The following is a 25,765-nucleotide window of genomic DNA, read 5'->3' as shown; positions in this document are numbered from 1 at the left end:
AAAGATACTTAGGAATAAATTTAACCAAGAAAACGAGCGATCTATATACAGCAAAGTACAAGATGTTGGTGAAAGAAATTTAAGAAGACATGAGTAAATGGAAAGATGTCTTATATTCATGGATCATAAGAATTACTGTTGTTAAAGTTTCCATAATGCCCAAAGCAATCTATAGATTCAGTGCGATTCCTATTAAAATTCTGAAGACTTTTTTTTCCACAGAAACAGAACAAAACAATCCTAAAATTTGTATGGACCTACAGAAGTCTCTGAATGGCTAACACAACATTAAACCAGCATTAAATGTCATAGTCCCTGATATCAAATTATATTATAAAACTATAATAATTAAAACATTATGGTGTTGGCATAAAAACAGACACACAGATGAATAGACTCTAAGGAGTCTAGAAATAAATCCATGCAATTTTGACAAAGGAATACACAATAGGAGAAGAATATTCTGCTCAATAAATGGTTTTGGGAAAATTAAATATTCACATATAAAAGAATAAAATCGGACCCTTATCTTACACTATACTAAAAAAATCAAATAAAAATGGGTGAAAGGGGCACAGTGGGTTGAGCCTCTGCCTTAGGTTCAGGTCATGATCCCACGGTACTGGGATGGAGTCCCGCATTGGTCTCTCTGCTCAGTGGGGAGCCTGCTTCCCCCTCTCTATCTGCCTGCCTCTCTGCCTACTTGTGATCTCTCTCTCTCTGTCAACTAAATAAATAAATAAAATATTTGAAAAACAGGGATGAAAGGTTTAAACATAAAACCCCAAATCGCACAACTTCCAGATGAAAACATAGGGAAAATATTCCTTGATGTTTGTCTTGGCAATGGGATTTTTGGGTCTGACGCCAAAAGCACCAGCAACAAAAGCAAAAATAAACAAGTGGGACTACATCAAATTCAAAAATTTCTGTACAGTAAATGAAACAATCAATGAAAGATAATCTAAATAAAGGGAGAAAATATTTGGAAACCATATATCCAGCAGGGGATTAATATTCAAACTATATGTGGAAAGCTTGCAATTCAATAACAAAAAACCAAATACTCAATTTAAAAATAGGCTAAGACCTGAACTGATATTTTCCTGAAGAAGACACACAAATGGCAAACAGGTATATGAAAAGATATTCAACATCACTAACCACCACGGAAATGCAAATTGAAACTACAGTGGAGATATCACACCACACTTGTTAGGGTGTCTCTTATCAAAAAGACAAAAGATAACAAACGTTGGTGAGGAAATGGAGAAAGGCGACTCTTCTGCACTGTTGGTAGGAATGTGAACTGGTACAGCCTCTATGGAAAACAGTATGCGAGTTCCTAAAAAAATTATAAAAACTGGACCACCACATGATCCAGCCATCCCAGTTCACTATCTTGAAGAGATATCTGCACTCCCACGTTTGTTTCAGCATTATTCACAAAAGCTAATGTAGAAAAACAACCTCAATATCCTTCAGCAGATAAATGGATAAAGAAGATGTGGTATATACATTTACCACAATACCACATACCACAATACCATAATACCACAATACCACAATACCGCAATATGAACGGAATATTATTTAGTCATAAAAAGAAAAAAAATCTTGCCATCTGCAACTACATGGATTTCTCAAAGAACAATCCAGGTATTTCTGATTAGTTTCAGTTCCATCAATAAGCCATATATATATATATATATATATATATATATATATATATATATATATACATATATATATATATATATACATATATATATATATATGTATATATATATATATATATATATATATATATATATATATATGTTTTTTGGTGTGTTTGTGTCATACTGACATTTTAACTATAGACTTCAAGCACAGCAAATGGCACATTTTAGGAGCTCAATGATTATTGAATAAGGGTATAATAGAAACAAATTTCTACGTGTTCGTCAAACATAACTGAATTGGCTTTCATTTCATGGTATTTTAGGTGATAGTTCTCAGTATACAATACAGGGGCTATGCCATTCATGAAGTCAATATTTTTAAAAAAATTTTTATTAACATATAATGTATTATTTGCCCCAGGGGTACAGGTCTGTGAATCATCAGGTTTACACACGTCACAGCACTCACCACAGCACCTACCCTCCCCAATGTCCATAACCCCAGCCCCAGCAACCACCTCCGCCAGCAACCTGCAGTTTGTTTTGTGAGATTAAGAGTCTCTTGTGGTTTGCCTCCCTCCCGATCCCATCTTGTTTCATTTTTCATGAAGTCAATATTTTTTTTTTTTTTTTAAAGATTTTATTTATTTATTTGACAGAGAGAAATCACAAGTAGATGGAGAGGCAGGCAGAGAGAGAGAGAGAGGGAAGCAGGCTCTCTGCTGAGCAGAGAGCCCGATGCGGGACTCGATCCCAGGACTCTGAGATCATGACCTGAGCCGAAGGCAGCGGCTTAACCCACTGAGCCACCCAGGCGCCCCCATGAAGTCAATATTAAAGAGGAAGAAATTAGAAAAGTACGGTATGCAGTAAGTATACAATAAATATCGCCATGATTGCAAACTCAAATTCCACACAGCCTTTCATCAAATTTGGATGGAAAGTCTGGAACGGAATGACTTCAATCTAAGCTATATGTGAATACACAGAATTCCCTTTGGGGACCCTGGAGACACACCCCAAGGTAATAAACACTGATCATACAAAATAACTGAAATCCAAACTCAAGACCGTCTCACATGGAGATTTGAAGCATCAGGATAAAAAGAGAAAACGGTTTCAAATAGGAACCCGAACTGGGGGCATGCTGAGAACTCAGGCTCGGGTTGGTAATGAGGCTGTCACTCACAAGGTCCTCTTTCCCTCAGGCGGTTCCTTCCTTCTCCCGGGCAAGGCTTGGTAAGCCACCCAGCCGTCTCAATGGGGCTGAAACGCGTTGGATGAGCATGGATCTTCTCAACTCAAGTACTGTTACCAGTAAAACATTCCTAGCGATGGGAGGACCCAGGATGAGGCCATCCGGGGAGCCAGGGCCTGGCAACCTCTGATTCAGGGTGACCGGGTCTGAGTCCTAGAGTCAACCCGGCATAGGCTCCCTACACGGATGTCATGCCCTGGGCGCACGGCGAGAGGAGCGTGATCCTGCAGGGGCGCCCTCAATTCGGGGGCCTTCCAGCCCGGGGAGCCCGGTGGGCGCTGCTTCCTTGGTTGTGGCTCTCATCCCCTGCCTCGTGCGTGTGGTTCCAACGCTGCGGTTGTGGCCCAGAGAACGGCTGCGGGGCGGGGGGGGGGGGGGGGGGGTTGCTGCGCGAGGAGCGGAGTGTGGTGAGATCCCACCCCCCACCTTCGCAGTTGCGCTGAGCGCGCAGGCTCCCCGGATGAGGGCCGGGTGGAGAGTGGGCTAACAGCATGCCAATTTTAACTGGTTGTGTCAGCATCAAACTCTGTCCCCGGACTTGGGAACAGCCAGGGGGAAGAGTATAGATTGTGTTAGGGTAGAATAGACTCCTTATTGCATAATTTTCCAAGAAAAGAAAGGGCAGAATGAATACATGCAGGTAAAGCACTTCCCTAGCACACAATGGATGCCCAATAAGTGGTGAATACACATATATCTTTTTTTTTACTTCTAATTTTTATTGTTTTAATAAACATATAATGTATTTTTAGCCCCAGGGGTACAGGTCTGTGAATCGCCAGGTTTACACACTTCACAGCACTCCCACAGCAACCCCCTCCCCCCGCAGTGTCCACAATATATCTTTTATTATTAAACTGAAGAAGTACCCGTGCAAGACTTCCAAGTTTGGTCTCAGGAAAAATAATGGCAGCACAGGAGCCTCGCGTGAAACACGAGATGACATCCTTCTTAACAATCTTGTCTCTCTGATGTTAGTCTCTTCATTGAAAACTTATAAGACTGCAACAATCTGTATTGGCAGGAGTTTGGGGAACATGTGTGGGAAGGGAATTTAAATTTTACCCACAGTGTCTCTGATAGTTAAGGGACATTAGCCCTCTGCCACTTGGGGATCTCATAATTCCCACTGGGATCAGGGTACTTGAGCCTGTTGCTATGTTCCCCACTGGGGTCTTGGGCTTAGGAATGACAGCTACCTAAGAACTCTTCAGTGTGTCGCTGCTTTTTCACCAGTGCATGACTTAATGCCCTGGTGAAGATGGTGCCTTCTGGAACCTCTTAGAGGATGTCATTAGGATAGATTGTTGTATAGAATAGCTTCATTGCATGTCCCCACTTTCCTGAATCTTTGAATTCCTTCTTCTAACATAGGCAAAGAAAGTTCTAATATATCAAATGCCATTAATCTGCAAGCCAGGCTCCCGTTAGTAAATGACAGACTAGGAAGTCATTCCCAGGTGCTTGAGCTAACACATCATTTTAACTCAGGGATAAGTCACCCCTTGCCAATGAAGCTGACCTAATAAATTCCTATATTTCCAGAATGTTCTCTAGACTCTTGCCAAAGCATGTCTTTGCAGCCTAAAGGAAATCTCTTTAACAGTGAAAAATAGAACCTACACTTACACCAAACATTATACAATATGGGGAAACTAGAGGTTTATTCCATTTAAGGTTGGGAGAATCCAAAGATGTCCACTATTACTGTTATTATTTATTATTGAACTGGTCAACGCTAAAAGAATATTAAGTAGCGAAGTTCGTAATGAAGACAATTAAATGATATGAAGGATATGATCATTTACTTTGAAAAGTCAATTGTGTCTGCCAAAAAGACTATTAGAGCTAAGAAAATTGTTTATCTGGGTTTTCAGGTCCAAAATCAGCCTACAAAAGCCATTATCATTTTTCTACACCACTAATAGCCAACTACAAAATGTAGTAAGAAAAATACATTTGTAATAATGAAAGCTATAAAAATTCCAGGGATTAATTTAAACAAGTATATATAAAATCTTTATGAGGAAAAGTTTAAAACTTCAAAAACAAACACAGAAAATGATCAAGATGACCTGAATGAAATGAGAGACATTCCATGCTCTTTGATGGGATAACTTAATCTAAAACAGATTTCAATTCTTCCAAAATTAATATATTAATTTGATGAAAAATTTCAGTTCAATTTTGTGAGAAACTTGATAAATTAACTCAAAGCTTTGTGTAAGGAGTAAAGGCTCATGAATACTAAGTTAACCTTTAAAAAGTGGAATAAGGTCATTTGTTTTGTTTTTTAAATTTGCCATAGGAGTGAAATCATGTAGTATTTGTCTTTTCTCTGACTGACTTATTTTACTAGGCATTATGCTTTCTAGCTCCATCCATATTATTGCAAATGGAAAGATCTCATTCACAAGACAAATGAACAAAGGAAAACACACACACACACACACACACACACACACACACAGAGGAGAGAGAGAGAAAGACAAACCAGGAAACAGATTCTTTTTTTAAAAAAAAATATTTACTTATTCATTTGAGAGACAAACACAGAGAGAATGAGTGAAAGCAGGAGTTGGTGGGGGAAGGCAGAAGGAGAAAGCCTCCTTTCTGGTCCTACCTGGGGTTTTGATTGCTGAAAGATATTTGTTCTTTCACATTCTTCCTCTGGACAGAATCCGGTGGGGTCTTCTAAATGCATCTTTTCCAGATGTGTCTGCTTTTCACTTTGGGAGTCCTTTTGGGGGAAGGTCCTGGGCACACCTTGGGCAGTGGCCCCTTGGGTTTTCTTGAAATAAAGAAGTAAAATAATTCCTTAACTCAAGAAAACCAGATCCAAACTGAGGACACTTTACACTCAAAATCCTCCATACAGAAAATATAGCCAGAGTCATTAATTTTAATCTTTATTTACAGAACTGGGAAAAAGAAACATTGGGACAAACTTTACAAAAATGTGTTTCTAGAAAGTTGCCTGAACAAAATGATGATGCTCTTCCTTCATTCACCATTAAAATTTTCATTCTGGGCTGAGGCCATGATGGTTCTGTTCTTCACCATGTAATAAAAGCATTCTCTTGTATCATGAACCTGAGAAAAGTGGAGCATTAGTAAATTGATCATTAATGCATTTTATTTTTTTTTATTTAAAAAAATTTTTTTTAAGATTTATTTATTTGACAGAGAGAGATCACAAGTAGATGGAGAGGCAGGTAGAGAGAGAGAGAGGGAAGCAGACTCCCTGCTGAGCAGAGAGCCCGATGCAGGACTCGATCCCAGGACCCTGAGATCATGACCTGAGCCGAAGGCAGTGGCTTAACCCACTGAGCCACCCAGGCGCCCCTCATTAATGCACTTTAAAAAGTGGTCTTATTCTATGTCATTGAAGTTTTCTACTAAATAACTTTCCAAAATCTTCCCAGTAAAGACCTACTCTGACTTGGTAGGTGGAGACATAACATGTAGGGGCTCAGAGAAAGGACACAATCAGGTTGAAATAAACATTCCTCATTTTGGCATATTTTCTTCTCTACTCTTCTCTTAGGCTATTTTTTTTTTTAATTTTATTTATTTCTTTGAGAGAGTGAGAGACAGAGAGAAAAGGGGAGAGGGAACACAGAGGGAGCGGGAGAAGCAGACTTCACTGAGCAAGGAGCCCAACATGGGGCTCGATCCCAGGAGACTGGGATCATGACCTGAGCCAAAGGCAGTCACTTAACTGACTAAGCCACCCAGGTGCCCCTCCCAGGTTATTCTTGAATAAGAATATTAATTCTTGGACTCTGAGAGATATCACACCTCTTCTTGAGTCATCTCTTCTCTAGGCAGACAAGTCATATCTGAGAAACTGATCAAAGAGCCCCGTCTATGTCAGACCACAGGATTTTGAGTGGGTATTTTGGAAGCGATGTTAATAGGAATATTCTCACCATCCAGGACCCTCCTTGTCCTACTTCCTCCCCTCAAGAATCAACAAAACATTTGCTTTTGATGTTTTCTTTCTTTCTTGTTCTTTTTTTAGTTTAGAAAGTAGGGACAATGCTTCATAAACTCTATACACCTGAACTAAACAAACATGAATGTTTTGTTTTCTAGTGAAACTAGTACAATTCAAACTTACTAATTTAAACCTATGCTTAATGGGTTACTATGTGAGGAAAGAATTTAGAATACGTTTGAAGTAGGTTATTACTTCGTTATGGTTGACATAAAACTGTATTTTATCCACTATCATTTGCTATGGTATATCTATAAGTGGTACACAAAACATAATTTCATGTTCCAGTTTTCTTGATGACTCTTTTCTCATTTCTTTCCCGCATTCCCTTCTCTATTGGTCCTCTCCTTCCAGAAGGAGACCCTTCCTTCAGAGGGTCAAGACTTAGGAACCCACAGACTGAAATTAGCTGGCAGACATAAGCACTTGATGTTGCTGTGTATATGCTGTTCGTTTTGCTCTTGGCAAGAGCATGATTTCTGTCCTTGACTGTTCGAGTAATGACTATCGAGACTACCTTTGAATTATTCCAGCCAAAAAAAAAAAGAAATGATAGTTATGTGATATGAAATAGAGGTGCTAATGTTTGCTTCAATGGCAATCATAGAGTACCTAAATGTATTAAATTTACATGTTGTACAACCTAATTGACAAAACGTTATATGTCAAATATATTTTAATTTAAAATATATTTTAATTTAAAAAAAAAGAAAAGAAAAAGAGCACCATCACCCATCACTTGATTTCTCTGGCCAAGGAGTTGAAAACTACTTTCAAACTGAAATGACCAGAGAATTCTTTAGATGCAATATCCTAAACATTTTTCAATTCTTTTTTCTTTTTCTCCATCCCATTCCCCACCCCCACCCAATCTAGTTGATGCAGAAATCATGTATAGTGTGAGAGCCTGGTACACTAGCACAACATCTGGCTACTCAGACTAATTTCCTCTCATTCATTCCCTCCAAACACCAGGATTCAGCCTCATAAAGCTCCTTACCCTGTTTAGATTTTCCTCTGTTATTAATACTTTAAAAATGAAATCATTTCCATTTTGAATTAACCTGATATATTTGGTAAATGTAGGTAGAGGGAAAAAAATGTTCAGATGTTAATATTTGTTTCTTGAGTAGGGACTCAGCTATTTCCCCTTTTCCTTGATGTTTGGAGGCTGCATCTTCATTTACACAGCAAAAAATACTTTCTCTTCTCAGAATGTGTGGATTGAATTTCATTCCAGAGACCATGGAGCTTCAAGATCCAAGATCTCTTGCTTACTGAGGGTTTTTAAATTAAGTTATTTAAACTTTTATCCTCACTGTCAGTAATTTTTCTAGTCATATGCTAAGTGTCCCTTTGAGAAGTTTTCCTTTCTCTCAGGTTATTTTAATACGCATCACTCAAACTCCAGAGGTCTTGGGTGGAGTCTGCTTATGCTGAGAACCCAGGGTTTACTCCTTCTATTCCAGCCTCCCATAACCACCTCTGACCTGAGGATCCCTGCACTTCTCTAATTTCTTCACCCAGTTTCAATTATTTCCTTTCCTTCTCTCCTATCAGATCAAAGGTTAACCCAATTTCTCTCCACAGTTTGGCGACCGTGGCCATTGCTGCTAAAAACATTGGGGTACAAAGGGCCCTTCTTTTCACAACATCTGTATCTTTGGGGTAAATACCCAGTAGTGCAATGGCAGGGTCATAGGGAAGTTCTATTTTTAATTTCTTGAGGAATCTCCACACTGTTCTCCAAAGAGGCTGCACCAACTTGCATTCCCACCAACAGTGGAAGAGGGTTTCTCCACATCCACTCCAACACATGTTGTTTCCTGTCTTGCTAATTTTGGCCATTCTAACTGGTGTAAGGTGATATCTCAATGTGGTTTTAATTTGAATCTCCCTGATGGCTAGTGATGATGAACATTTTTTCATGTGTCTGATAGCCATTTGTATGTTTTCATTGGAGAAGTGTCTGTTCATATCTTCTGCCCATTTTTTGATATGATTGTCTGTTTTGTGTGTGCTGAGTTTGAGAAGTTCTTTATAGATCCTGGATATCAACCTTTTGTCTGTACTGTCATTTGCAAATATCTTCTCCCATTTTGTGGGTTGCCTCTTTGTTTTCTTGACTGTTTCCTTTGCTGTGCAGAAGCTTTTGATTTTAATGAAGTCCCAAAAGTTCATTTTTGCTTTTGTTTCCTTTGCCTTTGGAGAGAAATCTTTTTTTTTAATTTATTTTTTAAATTAAAAAATTAAATTAAATCTGTAGTCTCTCATGGAGACGTATCTTGAAAGAAGTTGCTGTGGCTGATATCGAAGAGATTATTGCCTATGTTCTCCTCTAGGATTCTGATGGATTCCTGTCTCACATTGAGGTCTTTTATCCATTTTGAGTTTATCTTTGTGTACGGTGTAAGAGAATGGTTGGGTTTCATTCTTCTACATATAGCTGCCCAGTTTTCCCAGCAGCACTTATTGAAGAGACTGTCTTTTCTCCACTGTATATTTTTTTCCCGTTTTGTCGAAGATTATTTGACCATAGTGTTGAGGGTCCATATCTGGGCTCTCTACTCTGTTCCACTGGTCTATGTGTCTGTTTTTATGCCAGTACCATGCTGTCTTGGTGATCACAGCATTGTAGTAAAGCTTGAAATCAGGTAATGTGATGCCCCCCCATTTTATTTTTGTTTTTTAACATTTCCTTAGCGATTCGGGGTCTCTTCTGATTCCATACAAATTTTAGGATTATTTGCTCCAGCTCTTTGAAGAATACCGGTGGAATTTTGATTGGAATAGCACTAAAAGTATAGATTGCTCTAGGCAGTATAGACATTCGCCAAACTGTGGAAAGAACCAAGATGCCCTTCAATGGACAAATGGATAAGGAAGATGTGGTCCATATACACTATGGAGTATTATGCCTCCATCAGAAAGGATGAATACCCAACTTTTGCAGCAACATGGACGGGACTGGAAGAGATTATGCTGAGTGAAATAAGTCAAGCAGAGAGAGTCAATTATCATATGGTTTCACTTATTTGTGGAGCATAACAAATAGCATGGAGGACATGGGGAGTTAGAGAGAAGGGGGTTGGGGGAAATTGGAAGGGGAGGTGAAACATGAGAGACTATGGACCCTGAAAAATAATCTGAGGGTTTTGAAGGGGCGGGGGGTGGGAGGTTGGGGTACCAGGTGATGGGTATTAGAGAGGGCATGGATTGCATGGAGCACTGGGTGTGGTGCAAAAATAATGAATACTGTTATGCTGAAAATAAATTAAAAAAATAAAAAATAAATAAATAAAAAAGGTTAACCCACTTTCAGTCAGTTGTGAATTAGTTTTAATACCATGGCTGCTGTTGGCCTATTTCCCAGGACAGGGTTGGAAAATTACTTGGGCATCACTGTTTTCTTCTAAGAACAGTGGTATTTGATAATAGAATGTGTCATGACCCATTTCTCCTTCTTCCCAACATCCTTGATCTTCCTGCTGCTCCAAGGCTCCCAGATCCAAGGGATCTAAACTTTACTTGATAACTAGAGGCTGGAGACCTAATGGACTGATCTCCATTAGGAGATTATCCTTCAAATGACCTGAGCCAGAAAATGATCTATTTCCTACTGTATTTTCTCATGAGGATATTAATATATAGCTCTTTAATCCTAAAATTTTATCTTTAGAGAATTATCTGCATTTGCACATAGACATAGGCTGTCCAAACTGTTTGAACTCATATTCAGTGTGTAGAGGCAACCCTAAAACCAGTTACTACCGAAACTTTAGTCTCTTTAGCATGGGTTCACAACAGAAGCAAATACAGTACTACCTAATTCATCAGAGAAATTAAATACTTACATTATATGAGATTACTGCCATGATAAAATGCTTGGTTTATCCAACTGTTCACTATATTTGCCAGGAAGAGCTCCAACAAGGAGAATAGCCACAAATACCCAGAAAGCATCATTCCACTTTGCTAAATACAGAAAAGAAATCTACATGTCTTACAGATCTTTATACTTCTAAAATTTTTAGCATCATAAAGATAATATAAAATTGCAAACTTTTTAGAAAATAGAAAGCTATCTATAATATCCCACCATCTTAATAAAATTGTGATGATTTTTACTTGTTTACATGATAATAATTGTAACAACAAATATTTAGTGAGCATATACTATATGGCTAGTCATTTGTGGTAAATGTTTTATATACGTTATCCACTCAACAACATTTTGTGCAGGTGGTGTTGTTATTTTTATCTTAGAGTAGAGGAAAATGGACTTGGGATGGTAAAAGTAACAAAGTATTACTGAATGTCAGAGTTGCTCAAACTTGCTTCCTGGTCCCCCTTCTTCTCTTACCACACTCTTGGTCTTGGACTCTTGCGGGTCTTCCATTTGAGTTCTGACAGACTCCCAGCTTCATGATCTCTGTTTTCTCCAACATGTTTTCTATAATACTATTATACTTGTAAAAGGTATATTCTATTCATCTCATTTAAAATCAAAGGTTATTTTGCATTTATATGTAACCTTTATAATACTCAATGTCTACATAATATTTAAGTGGAAATACAATTTATTTAAGTTTGCTACACAGTTTTAGTCCATATAACTCTTTCCATCTTTCAGAAGATTAAAGTGGATTTCCAGAAACCTGGTTTATGGTAAATACTACCAAGTTGTTTTCCACGTGTATTTCTCATGTCACTCTATTAGGGCTAACATTAAAGAGAATTACTTATGGTTTCTTTTCATTCCCTATGAATTGGAGCAAATGTGGATTATACATGTATTTATCATGATTAGTGATCCTAATGAAAAATCTTCATTTGAATATGGGGATAAGGATGAGCAGAAATTGATCTTCTGACAAATAGGTAATCAAGATCTGATACGACTGGCATAAAATGAGCTGTATATAGTCTCTCTTGGGTTTTAAATGATACTCTAATTGGAATACCTTCTGAAAGATCTCCAGGCATACTTTGCCTAGAGCAGAGGACAGATACTCTCTTAAATGCAAATGACATTGTTCAATTGTTACAAAGTAGGAGTGGCCTCCATAGATAAAATAACAACTACCACTAAGAATACTTGATATAAATTATTTTAAAACAAGAGGATTAATTTGACTAAATGTTCCTCAAATTCATTGTTCTTTTTTAATAACCCCATAACATTTCCTAAGTATCAGTTTCTTTAGTTACTGTTTTTTAGTAAATGTGCTAATGAAATGAGCACTCTCTAGTTAAATTTTGATTAATTTTTTAAATTTGACTAATCTTGATTAATTAACAAGCAGTTTTCCCAGTGAGATGACTAGCAAGTTATGACCCTTAAATTAAAAAAAAAATTTTTAAAGAGTGTTTTTATTTCCTTAAGACTGGTTTGGGCAAAATACTTTCCCCTAAATATTCCAGTTAAAACATTTTCAAACAGGATTTATGGTGTTAAATATTTGGAGCCTGATTTATGTGCTGGAGTATACTTAAAAAAAAAAAAAGAAGTCTCAGCTATAACTGTAACTATTTCAGAGTGAGTGAGGCCTGGTCATTCACCTGTATGAAAATCTTGTTCTTCATATAGGATTAAAGGATTATAACACTTACTATCTATTTATTTAATTTTTACAGTCCTCATGCTGTTACAAATATCTTCAAGTTTCAGTAATTCCAGAATAATGTATACTTGAGAATGTGAGCACTTACTATATGGCTAGTCATTTGTGGTAAATGTTTTATATACATTATCTTATTGAGTCCAGGATAACCAATTCTTACCAATGACCTAAGATTTATTTATGAAGTACTATTTGATACATGCAATCTCATTAACCCCCAGGTTTATAGCCTGAACCATTCATGGTTCACAATTTCTTGGCTCTTTACAGAAATGGTTCTTACAGATTTTGCCTAGTATTTCTTTATAAGTTTTTTTTTTTTAATAAGATATAGCTTTTGGAAGTTGGTCTAGCCTTTGCTGTAGGAATGTTGACTATTCATAGCTAGTGTATAGTTAACATACATGTAATGAGTGCCTCTTTTGTACCAATTCCTGTCCCAGATGCTGGGGATGAAGCATTATTTGAGGCAAACACCACTATAGGCTTCATGAAGCTTACCTGCTAGTCCCTTTCATGACATAGGGTCTATTATACTGAACTCCAGCATATTTTACCAAACACTACACAAGCAATTGACTTCAGAGCAAAGTACTTTTCCAGGAATCATTTTATCTATGACACAGTGAAGCATTTCTGTCTGGTCATTCTGTCATTATAATCATGTAATAGTTGAGTTTCCTTTTCACATTTGCTAATTAGAAAGCTTATAGCAAAAACTGACTCAATTTTGGTAATTCAGAGGATCCTAAGACCTACATATTTACATCATTATTTTCCTAACGATTTCATAATGAGCATATTCCAAATGGCATATATTGGAATAGCTTAATATATTGGATTTAACCATATGAAACTGACATTTTTGTAGATCAGAAACAGCCTAATAGCAATTTTATACAGTTCAAACTAATATATGAGTATACTATATAGTTATAGCAATGGAGGCTAATACATATTTCTGTAATACTCATTTTAAACTTATTTTAATTACATTTCTATACATATTATTTAAGTGCTTTCAAATCCTATGTGGAATAGAATCAAATATTAGAAAGTAAGCAATTCATTTATAATTTGTTACATATGTTATATATATTATTATATACACATCTTCAGCCAAAAATAGTATAGCTTTGTGTCTGTGGAGAAAGAAAAAAAACTGAAACTTTTTACCTAGACAAACTGTTGCCCTTTCCTTGTCTAGAAAGAGTCAGTAAGTTACTGATATTTTCTGATTCTTTGTTGGAACATTTGAATGGCTTCTGTAGGAGAATAAGTGCAGAGTGCCTAACCAAAGTTGCTTGTTTTGGTAGCTTCCAGTAATCAGAGCTGGTTGCTGGGGATAATGTGGGAAAGTTTTCATAGGGAAGCCTCTTGGGAGAGAAGGAGAGGATTTGTGATTTCCAAATGGGTCTGCCTTAAGGGAAAGCCGGTGGTTGCTCCAAGCCTCAGAGCTTGCAAGTCTGATGCAGCAGCCCTGAACAACAAACATATTTACGAAATCTGTGACTTCTGGCATTTGGAAATGAATCTATTGTGCACAAATGTTGATGCTGGCAACTGAGAACACACCCTATGGCCTCCTGTGTGGCATGTTCCTGTATCAGTAGTGAAAGAAGGCTTTCCGGGGTAAACATCTGATCAATCACACTAGAGGTTTTTCTATGCCCTGTCTGCCCCTACCGGGTTTCAGTTCCTACAATACCTCTATAATAGTTTTAGGCATGAAAAGCCACCAGACCTCAAACATTCTTGTCTTTAATTTTCTTCACAGGGTTCAGGCACCATGAGTATAACATAATGAACTTCCAGGGGGTGTGGTGGGCTGACCTCTGAGTGTACCGTGCTCTACAACTTTGCCCCAGATCTTTTGCGCTTTTGCACATACAAGTGGTACCTTCTAAGACCTATCAGTCAGGTGCTCGGTCACATATTTTAAAATGTTCTTATTTATTCCTATTACCTGTAAAAACAGAACCTCCGTGTATGTATAGAACTGACATATATGTTGGCAGGACACTGAAAAAGAAATATAAACACCTGGTAGGCCCCAGGTAGACTTCTTAAGGACTTGTTCCTATTCTCTAAGGGATACAATACACATGGTGTCATAAAATGTAAATTAAGCCCGAAGATGACAAAAATGCTAACAATGTTTATGATAAGAAAAAGCTTGGATTGTGACTATTCGCCCTGACTATCCTGTCATCTTGAAAATTTGCTGAATAAGAATCAGACTTCTTTTTTTTTTTTTGGTTCTAATTTCACCAGGTCTTTGAAATCCTGACGAGTTAGTGTACTAATACAAAGACTTCCATAACTTTAAGAAACTGGGGATCCTAGGGGCGCCTGGGTGGCTCAGTTGTTAAGCGTCTGCCTGTAGCTCAGGTCATGATCCCAGAGTCTTGGGATCGAGCCCCGCATCGAGCCCCGCATCGGGCTCCCTGCTCGGCAGGAAGCCTGCTTCTCCCTCTTCCCTCCCCCTGCTTGTGTTCCCTCTCTGTCTCTCTTTCTGTCAAATAAATAAATAAAATCTTAAAAAAAGGAAACTGGGAATCCTATGCAAATTTAGTTGATGATCAGTATGTTGGTCTTTTTTCCATTTCAACTTACATTTCCAGTATATTTAGTTTAAAATTAAATGGTTAGTGCTGTGTCAGGAAAAGGTGAATTTATGGCATATTCAGTGGACTTGGGACTTATCGGATTTTTGTGTCTAGAGAACTTCTGATTAATCAGTTCTCAGGAATGTTTAATATGCTAACCTGGAATACCATCAGAGGAATATTTAATAAAGAACATTCATTCATTCAATTAACATTTATTAGACATCTATTAATTTCCAGGCATTGTAATAGGCACTGGAGAGACACAGATATCCAGGACATGGAGTCAATGAGCCTATCAATCTCAGATCTATCCTTAAAAGCTATCTACTTATTTAAGGTCTTTCTGTGTTCACCAGTATCCTTCATCTGAATCTTATTAATGTAGATACTAGTTATTTTACTTTATGTAATACCCTTTATTTGATTTCTTGAATTTTTGGTGGTCATAGGTTTGGAGCCCTTTCAGTGATTTGAATCCATATTTGTGGTCATACCACATGTGAATAATTTCTACCACTTCCACATTTGTTCAAAACCAAAATATTCTCAGCTCATTTACAAACAAACTTAATGTATAAACCTCTGATTGTGAAAAAAAATTTATAAAATCTTTTACTTACCTGAATCCATATAATTTTTTCTCGTTTGATTAAAAAGAATGTAATTTCAAATCCAATTAGAAATAGGCCAATCATTGCAAGGGTAGAACTGTAGGTATTTGTCCTTATGGAACACCTCAACTGGAATAGATACAAAATGTCAACTAGTTATATGTGGAACAAACAAGTTGGAATGAAGTTAGTTTGCCTTATTGGCATGTATGTTAAAGGGGACGATTTATTATCATTTCTAACATTTCCAGAATCTCACGTTACTTTTTGGGTTCCCTATTCTCTAAATTTACCAGGATCCAAATAGGACTCTTTGGTTTTTGATGTTGCATGCATGCATTTCATTCACTCCTTTAACACAAAATTCTTAAATGCTGAAGCATAATAATGATTGGTAATTTAATATTTTTAATTTAATATTTATAATTTAATATTTTTAATATTATTCTAGACAATGCAAAGACATTAGACCATTTCCCTCTACCTCTATTTCAGCCTATACATTATTTTTGTGCTTTTCAGCTTCTTTGTATAATTTGGAATTTACAAGATGCTGTTTTTAGTATTATATAGAATTCTTATTCATTTATGTACACATACAAATCTGCCAATTTTCTTTATTTTCATCATCAATGACAAAACATTTTAAATAAATTTAACCTGGGCAATTATGATGAGCAGTGGGCGTTGTATGTAAATGATGAATCACTAAATTTTACTCCTGAAATGAGTATTAAATGATATGTTAACTGAAATTTAAATAAAAACATGAAACAAACAAAAACCAATATACCTTCATTTCATTATAGAAAAACAAAATTAATTAATTAATTAATTAAGCCTATACATGTAAAATGACTTTTTTTTTTAAAAAAAGTATGCCCATGCCCAGTGCAAAGCCCAATACAAGGCTTGAACTTATGACCTTGAGATCAGGACCTAAGCTGAAATCAAGAGTCAGATATTTAACTGACTGAGCCACTCAGATGTGCCAAATGAAATTTTTAAAATCCTGTAAAAATTTCCATTTCTGGCAATGAGGTAAATTTCAAACTTTAAAAAATTATACAGTATGTATTGTATACAATTTTAAATATAATTAATTATACACATATAATACAATGTGTATTAATTATTATCTTTCTGGTTTCATTCATTCAACACTGTCTTATTCATTCTTACTGTAGTGTAGTCACTATTGTGTGTTCCTTTTTACTCTAATATAGCAGTATTGTATTTATATGCCACAGTTTAGTAAGTCACATTTACCTTTAGAAAGAAGAGAGGGTAAAGTTTCTGAAAGAAGACGTGAAGGGGGCTTCTGATATGTTTGATTTCAAAAGGAGTTCCTTGGACATTCCCATGGATAATTCATTGATATGGATAGTTATGTTTTGTATATTTTCTGTATTTGTGCTAAATTTCAATTTAACAGTTTAAAAACAAAAAAATAAATTATTGAACTTCAGGAAACACTGGTTAGTCAAACAGCAAAGTAATATTTGGGGAAAAATAACATTGTAAATTGTAAAATATTTTAACTAAATAATGCTGAAATTACCACATATTAAATTTTGAGAGATGCAACAGATCTGACGAAGCATCAATCTGATGAAGTTATAAAAATAGAAGGAAATATAAAGACAAAAATAGAAAGTATTGCCATAGAAAACAAACATACATAAAAAACCCAAAATATGGTTCTTTGAGATAAAAAACTTAATGTAACTTTAGTATGATTAGCTAAGAAAAAGAGACGACAAAATAATCAATGTTGGAAATACAAGAAAATAAGATCCTATGAACCTCAAAACATTGAGAAGATTTTTGCTTTTGGTATGATGGAAAAGCTATGGCAGATGAATGTTCCTTCTGACAACAGCTAGAAAAACAGGATACAATACTGCAAGTATTTTGTCTATGTAATAGCATAAGAAAACCATCAGTGCTAAGGCACTGAAGAATATAAAGGGGTCAAGAATTCTGAAAGAAGACCACAGAGAGGTGAGCAGATGTTCTACAGATAATTTTTCCTTGGGAACATTTGTTAGGGCAAGAGGCTGAGGTTTCAGATTTTGCCAGAACAGAATGTTATTGCCAAGGTAGAGAGGAATCATCATAGCTTTTGGTGTTCTTGCAGGCTGGAAAGATAAAATTGTAAAACTGAGGAAAGAAGCCTCTGTGGGAAAGAGAAGGCTAAAGAAATGAGCCAGCTATGTGACCAATCACTCTTTTAAGATGCTAGTCAGCATCTGCCTTGGGTTCAGGTCATAATCCCAGGGTCCTGGGATCAAACCCCTCATCCAGCTCCCTGCTCAGCTGGGGAGTCTGCTTCTCCCTCTCCCTCTGCCTATCACTCCCCCTGCTTGTGCGCATGTTCTCTCTGTCAGATAAGTAAATAAAATCTTAAAAAAAAAAAAGATGCTAGTCAGATTTTGAAGTTTTGCTGGTCAGTAAGTTGCATAAGAAGAAAGCAACTGAAGGGTAAAGAAGAATTTTTGACCACATAATTGTGCTGTGGAAACAAGGATCAGGACTTCTAGGGGACAATTTTTCATAAACATATCAGGTTCTCAACTGCAAAGCCTGGAGGGCTTTATGCCATAAGTAGAAGAAGACTGAGAGGTATATGTATTCTTATCCATATTGCCATCCAACTTCAGTCCTGTTTATCAGCTGAGGGGAGGAATGGATGAACCCTTCTGGAAAGACTGAACATCACTTGACATTGCTATGCTTTTCTATACACAATTTCTGGCACTTAATAAAAAATTACTAGATAGGTTAAAATACAGGATCCTACTTTTTTTTAAGACTAGGAAAATCCAATAGAAATAGTCTTATAAGTAATTCAGTTATTGGGATTATTGATACAATTTTTAAAACAGCTATTAATATGTTCAAGAAAATAGGAATGAATGGAGCAGACAGATAAACAGATAGAGAATTTCACAGAAGAATTAGAACCTAAAAGCAGAATTGAATGGAAGCTCTAGATTTGAAGAATATAGTAACTGAAAGAGAAAACTCCATAACTGCATATTAGACACAGAACTAAACAGCATCAGTGACCTGGAGGAAAGGGCAATAGAAAATGATGAAACAAAAGTAGAGTGAGAAAAAATAATAAAAGAAAAAGGAAAAAAAATTGTGAGAAACATGTGGGGATAGTGAAAATATTTAATCTACCTTTAGCTGGAGTCCCAAAAGTAGAGAAGGGGAAGGCAATTTGGCAAAAGCAATATTTGAAGACAAAAAGGCCAACAATTTCCCAAAGTTGATGAAAAGTATCAATTCAGATTCAAGTCCTTATAGATAAATACCTTTGGCTAATCCCAGATAAAATGAATACAAAGCAAAATACATCTAGGTACAGCATAGTGAATTTGTTGGAAACTGAAAGTAAAGGGAACATTGTAAAAGTAGTTTGAGAAAAACAGACACATCATGTTAAAGGAGCATAGCTAAGGTTCACAGAAACTTAATAATGTCGAAGATGGAATGAAGGTGGAACACAATGACTGACATTTAAAAAGTGCTGAAATAAAATAAAATGTCAATCTAAAATCCATATGCAGTGAAAGATACTTTCAAAGCAAAAGTAGTGTAAGGTTGTTTTTCAGACTGACAAACGCTGAGGGAATATATTGTTCATAATATTTGTGTTGAAAGAAATAATACTAAGGGAAGTTTCTCAGCTAGAGGGAAAGGAATTCCAATCTGAAATGCTGAAATGCAAGAAGAAATGAAAAGAAACAAAGAGTAGATAAGTGAATCTGTCTAAATAAATAGGATGCATTACTTTGTAGAGTATTGCATAGATGTCGATGTAGATGTAGATATAGAGAATTCCATCTTTGATGGGATTCTTGCATATTATCTTATCCTAAATCAGGACTTGCTGCTCACACTCTCTCTTCTGATTTTTACCCTCAGCCTTTGTAGCCTAAGCATTTGTTCCTCCTGCCATATCCTCTAAACAATTTTGGATTCTGAGCTAAGCTATCTGGGTTCAAAGTTCAACTCTATCACATAAGATGTACATCTAAATCTAGGTCTTTAAGAGACAATCTACAGGAACAGAGATTTTGCAAGTAATACTATGTCATTGAATTCATATCTTTCAATACTTACTATGAATGTACAGGGACTAAATGTTCTAGTCAAAAGACATAGGGTATCAGAATGGATTTAAAATAAAAGACCCATCAATATGTTGCTTATAAGAGACTCTTTTAGATCCAAAGATACCTCCACAGTGAAAGTGAGGGGTTAAAGAGCCATTTATCATGCTAATGGACATCAAAACAAAGGATGGAGTTGCCATCCTTGTCAAAATACCAGAAAAGTGTATTTCAAAACAAAGACTGTAATAAGAGATGAAGAAGGACACTATATCATAACAAAAGGGTCTGTCCAACAAGAAGATCTAACAATTGTAAATATTTATGCCTCTAATGTGGGAGAAGCCAAATATATAACCAATTAATAACAAATTAAAGAAACACATTGATAATAATACAATAATAGCAGGGACTGTTAACATCCCATTTATAGCAATGGGCAGATCGCCTAAGCAGAAGATCAACAAGGAAACATGGACTTTGAATGACACACTGGATCAGATGGACTTAACAGATATATTCAAAGCATTTCATCACAAAACAGCAAAATATACATTCTTCTTGAAAACATATGGAACATTCTCCAGAATAGATCACATACTAGGTCACAAATCAGATCTCAAACAGTACAAAAATACTGAAGTCATCATACCATGCATAGTTTCAGACCACAGTGCTATGAAACTTGAAGTCAACCACAAGAAAAAATTTGGAAGGACCACAAATACATGGAAATTAAAGAACATCTTACTAAAGAATGAATGGGTCAACCAGGAAATTGAAGAAGAATTTTAAAAATACATGGAAGTAAATGAAAATGAAAGCATGACAGTTCAGAATCTTTGGGATGCAGCAAAGACAGTCCTAAGAAAGAAGTATATAGCAATACAGGCCTTCCTCAAGAAGCAAGAAAAGTCTCAAATATACAACCTCATCTTACACCTAAAAGAGCTGGAAAAAGAACAGCAAGTAAAGCCTAAATCCACAGGAGAAGAGAAATAAAGATTAAAGCAGAAATCAATGATATAGAAATTAAAAAAAAAAACAGTAGAACAGATCACTGAAACTAGTAGATGATTCTTTGAAAGAATTAATAAGACTGATAAACTCCTGGACAAACTTATCAAAAAGAAAAGAGAAAGGACTTAAATAAATAAAAACATGAATGAAAGAGGACAGACCATGACCAACACCAAAGAAATACAAACAATTAAGAGAATATTATGAGCAACTATAAGCCAAAAAAGTAGGCATTCTGAAAGAAATGGTAAATTCCTAGAAACATATAAACTACAAAACCCCAAACAGGAAGAAATAGAAAAATTGAACAGACCCATAACAAGCAAAGAAACTGAAGCAGTAGCCAAAAATCTCCAACCAAACAAGAGTCTGGGGCCAGAGGACTTCCCTATGGTATTCTATCAAACATTTAAAGAAGAAATAATACCTGTTCTTCTGAAAATGTTTCAAAACATAGAAATGGAAGGAAAACTTCCAAACTCTTCTTATGAGGCCAGCATAACCTTGATCCCAAAACCAGGTAAAGACCCCACTAAAAAGGAGAATTGCAGACCAATTACCCTTGATGACCATGGCTGCAAAAATTCTCACCAAGATACTAGCTAATAGGATCCAATAGTACAATAAAAGGATTACTCACCACGACCAAGTGGTATTTATTCCTCAGCTGTAGGGGTGGTTCAACATATGCAAATCAATCAATGTAATACAACACATTAATAAAAGAAAGGACAAGAACCATATAATCCTCTCGATGCAGGAAAAGCATTTGACAAAATACAGTATCCTTTCTTGATAAAAACCCTCTGCCCTGTAGGGATAGAGGGAACATACCTCAATATCATATAAGCCATATACAAGAGACCTATAGCAAATATCATCATCACTGGAGAAAAACTGAAAGCTTTTCCCCTAAGGTCAGAAACACAAAACACAACAAAGACGTCCCCTCTCACCACTGTTCTTCAACATAGTACTGGAAGTTGTAGCATAAGCAACGAAACAACAAAAATAAATAAAAGGCATCCAAATCAATAAAAAACTCACAAAGTTTCAATCTATGAAGTCTACATGATACTCTATGGAGAAAACATAAAGCGTCCACCAAAACATTGCTAAAACTTATACAGGAATTCAGCAAAGTCATAAGATATAAAATCAATGCACAGAAGTCAGTTGCATTTCTCTACACTAATAATGAGACAAAAGAAAGAGAATTCAAGGAATTGATCCCATTTACAATGCACCAAAAACTATAAGATACCTAGGAATAAACCCAATCAAAGAGGTAAAGGATCTGTACTCTGAAAACTATAGAACACTTGGGGCACCTGGGTGGCTCAGTTGGTTGGCTCAGGTCATGATCCCAAGATCCTAGGATCCAGTCCAGATCAGGCTCCTTGCTCAGCAGAGTTTACTTATCCCTCTCCCTCTGCCCCTCCCTGCTCTTCCTGCTCTCTCGCTTTCTTTTTTATTCTCTCTCTCTCTCTCAAATAAGTAAATAAAAATCTTAAAAAAAAAAAACCCAAACTATATAACACTAATGAAAGAAATTGAAGAAGACACAACGAAATGGAAAAATATTTCATACTCATGGACTGAAAGAATGAACATCATTAAAATGTCTATGCTACCCAAAGCAATCTACACATTCAGTGCAATCCCCACCAGCATTTTTCACAGGGCTGGAACAAACAATCCTAAAATTTGTATGCAACTAGAAAATACCCCGAATAGCCAAAGTAATGTGGAAAAAGAAAACCAAAGCTGGAGGCGTCACAATTCTGGACTTCCAAGCTGTATTACAAAACCGTGACCACCATACAGTATGGTACTGGAACAAAAACAAACACATAGATCAATGGAGCAGAATAGAGAAAAGAGAAATGGACCCTTAACTCTATGGTCAACTAATCTTTGACAAAGCAGGAAAGAATATCCAATGGAAAAAAGACAGTTTCTTCAAGAAACAGTGTTGGGAAAATTGGACAGTCACATGCAGAAGAATGAAGCTGGACCACTTTCTTAAACCATACACAAAAATAAACTCAAAATGACAAGAATCCATCAAAATCCCAGAGCAGAACACAGGCAGCAACTTTTTTGACCTCGGCCACAGCAATTTCTTACTAGGCACCTCTCCAAGGGCAAGGGAGACAAATGTAAAAATGAAGTATTGGGACCTCATCAGGATAAAAAGCTTTTGCACAGCAAAGAAAACAGTCAACAAAACTAAAAGAAACCTGCTGAATGGGAGAAGATATTCACAAATGACAGATCAGATAAAGGGCTAGTTTCCAAGATATGTAAAGAAAATATCAAAATCAACATCCCCTGCCCCCAAAACAAATAATCCAATCAAGAAATGGGTAGAAGATATGAAAAGATATTTCTGCAAAGAAGACATCCAAATGACCAAGAGACATATGAAAAATCACTAAACATCACTCCACATCAGGGAAATACAAATAAAAACCACAGTGAGAATGGCTAAAATTAATAAGTCAGGAAACAACAGATGTTGGTGAGGATATGGAGAAAGAGGTACCCTCTTACACTTTTGGGGGGAAAGCAAACTGGTGCCATCACTGTGGAAAACAGTATGGAGATTCCTCAAAAAGTTAAAAATAGAACTACCCTATGGCTCAGCATTTGCACTACTGGGTATTTATCCAAAGGATACAAACAGTGATTTGAAGGACACATGCATCCCAATGTTTATAGCAACATATGTCATATGATGTAATGGATAATGTAATCCATTTTGGAGGGTAGTTGGGTAATGGGCATTAAGGAAGGCACATGATGTAACGAGCACTGGGTGTTATATGCAACTGATGAATCACTGAATTCTCCCTCTGAAATTAATAATACAGTATATGTTAACTAAATGAAATTTAAAAAAATTTTAAAAATCTAGATTTAAAGATAAATAAAGATTTAAAGATAGATTTTAATTTATCTTTAGAGACAGCTTTTTTTTTTTTTTTTTTATGTTAGTCACCACACAGTACATCATTAGTTTTTGATATAGTGTTCCATGGCTCACTGTTTGTGTATAGCACCCAGTGCTCTGTGCAATCTGTGCCCTCCTTAATACCCATCACCCGGCTAACCAGCCCCCCAACCCTTGGTTTGTTTCTGAGAGTCCATAGTCTCTCATGATTCATCTCTCCTTCTGATTCCCCACCCCTTCATTTTTCCCTTCCTTCTCCCACTGTTCTCCATGCTATTCCTTATGTTCCACAAATAAGTGAGAAAAGAAGGGCCACATGAACCCCAATGTTCAGAGCAGCAATGTTCATGAGAGCCAGACTGTGGAAAGAGCTGAAATGCCCTTCAACAGATGAATGGATAAAGAAGATGTGGTCCATATATACAATGGAATATCACTCGGCTACCAGAAAGGATGAATACCCAACTTTTGCATCAACATGGATGGAACTGGAGGGGATCTTGCTAAGTGAAAAAAGTCAAGCATAGAAATTCAATTATCTTTAGAGATGGTTGTTGATACTCTTGGTATATAACATAATCCACCCTGATAGGCTTTGTTGTGAGGTAATAGAGAAAAACTCTGAGTAAGGCATCTGGGACATAGAAACCATTTAAAACATCTTAACACTGTTTTAATCACATTTTTTTCCTTACACTGCTTCAAAGTATCCATTTACAAGTTTTCTATCATATTTGATATTTAATTTGAAAAAAATAACATAGCCTATTTAAATTTTCACTTCTGATTTCCTGGATTGCTTCATGCATTCTGTGTTATTTTAATGTTTTATGAAATTAACAAAGGATTTTATTGGGGTCCATCCATTTAAAAAGATTGTGAAGTATTATAAGGCAATATTTTACATTTTAGTATTTTGAATAAATTTCTACTATTTAAGAGGCAGTGATATCCTCTCCTTACCGGTATCCTTGTTTTTGACAAGTTAAATTTTTATCCTTGAAATTGCCTCAATTATTCTTACCAATTTTGGGGAACGTGTCTTCTCTGCTTCTATTGAAAAAATTCCTGATATGATAAACTGAGGAAAAAAAGAGGCACCCGTAAGCAACTTTGTTATCACCTAAGAAATTCCTCTTGACAACTTTTAATTAATTAATAACAAGTTTAATGAAAGGTGTATAAAATGTAACATTACATTAACTTCATTACTGCTAAATTTAGAATTCATAACAATTTTATTACATTAGAAAATAATTCATAAGTTAGATATTTTTCACTTCTTTGGATTTCCCAAGTATCCACAATGATTGCCGAGAAGGTATATCTAATAACGCATTAAATGAGTTATTTGTAGATAATTTTCTAAAAACTGAATCATAAGAAGACTTAATTTTTCAAAGCAAAATGATATTTAATATGGGGATATGAGACCATTTAAATAGGTTTGATGAGGTGTGAGGTAAAATCCCCGAATTTCTAAAATTCCTAAATGTTTCCTGTCCTTCAGCTCCTTCACTTCCCTGGTGATGTTCTGGTGGTCTCTACTTTGCGAGTGTAATGCAGTTGTAATGCCAAATACCCAGAGTTAGCTCAGACTTCACAAGGTAAGGGCACAGTTTCCAATAAGACTGTGTTCACTTCAGACCCCAGCCATAAGCTTGGGGATTTCCAGACCACCTGCACTTGTGACCAACTGGCTACAAATACAAGTTTTCCCTCTACCCACCTCAGGTTTGAGAATTTGCTAGAGTGACTTATAGAACCCAGGAAAGTGCTATACTTAAAATTACAGTGTTATCAGAAAAGGTACACATCAGGACCAGTCGAATGAAGAGATGCCGAGGGTGAGGTCTAGAATGGTCTGAAGCATGCATCACCCTCCTGGCACATCAA

At 36.2% G+C, this 25,765-nt stretch overlaps 2 protein-coding genes across 4 annotated transcripts in view; both read right to left on the bottom strand.

The window, feature by feature from the left end:
- Positions 1–2,887, bottom strand: part of LOC309841384 (membrane-spanning 4-domains subfamily A member 6B-like) — a 47,400-nt gene extending 44,513 nt beyond the window's left edge. For all 3 annotated transcript variants that reach the window (XM_082684269.1, XM_082684267.1, XM_082684268.1), the window contains exon 1: positions 2,854–2,887. The gene's annotated coding sequence lies outside the window, so the exon portion shown is untranslated. The remainder of the gene's footprint in view (positions 1–2,853) is intronic.
- A 2,931-nt stretch (positions 2,888–5,818) lies between these two features.
- Positions 5,819–25,765, bottom strand: part of LOC309840412 (uncharacterized protein) — a gene marked incomplete at its 5' end in the record, with an annotated part of 71,102 nt that continues 51,155 nt past the window's right edge. Inside the window, 2 exons of the mRNA XM_082682458.1 lie at positions 5,819–6,015; positions 15,779–15,898. Coding sequence (XP_082538584.1) covers positions 5,926–6,015; positions 15,779–15,898 — 210 coding nt within the window. The 3' untranslated portion in view covers positions 5,819–5,925. The remainder of the gene's footprint in view (positions 6,016–15,778; positions 15,899–25,765) is intronic.

The sequence above is a fragment of the Mustela nivalis genome, assembly GCF_964662115.1.
Source record: "Mustela nivalis genome assembly, chromosome: 9".
Lineage (NCBI taxonomy): Eukaryota > Metazoa > Chordata > Mammalia > Carnivora > Mustelidae > Mustela > Mustela nivalis.
The sequence above is the reverse complement of the archived record's forward strand: the minus strand, read 5'-3'. Positions and strand labels throughout refer to the sequence as shown.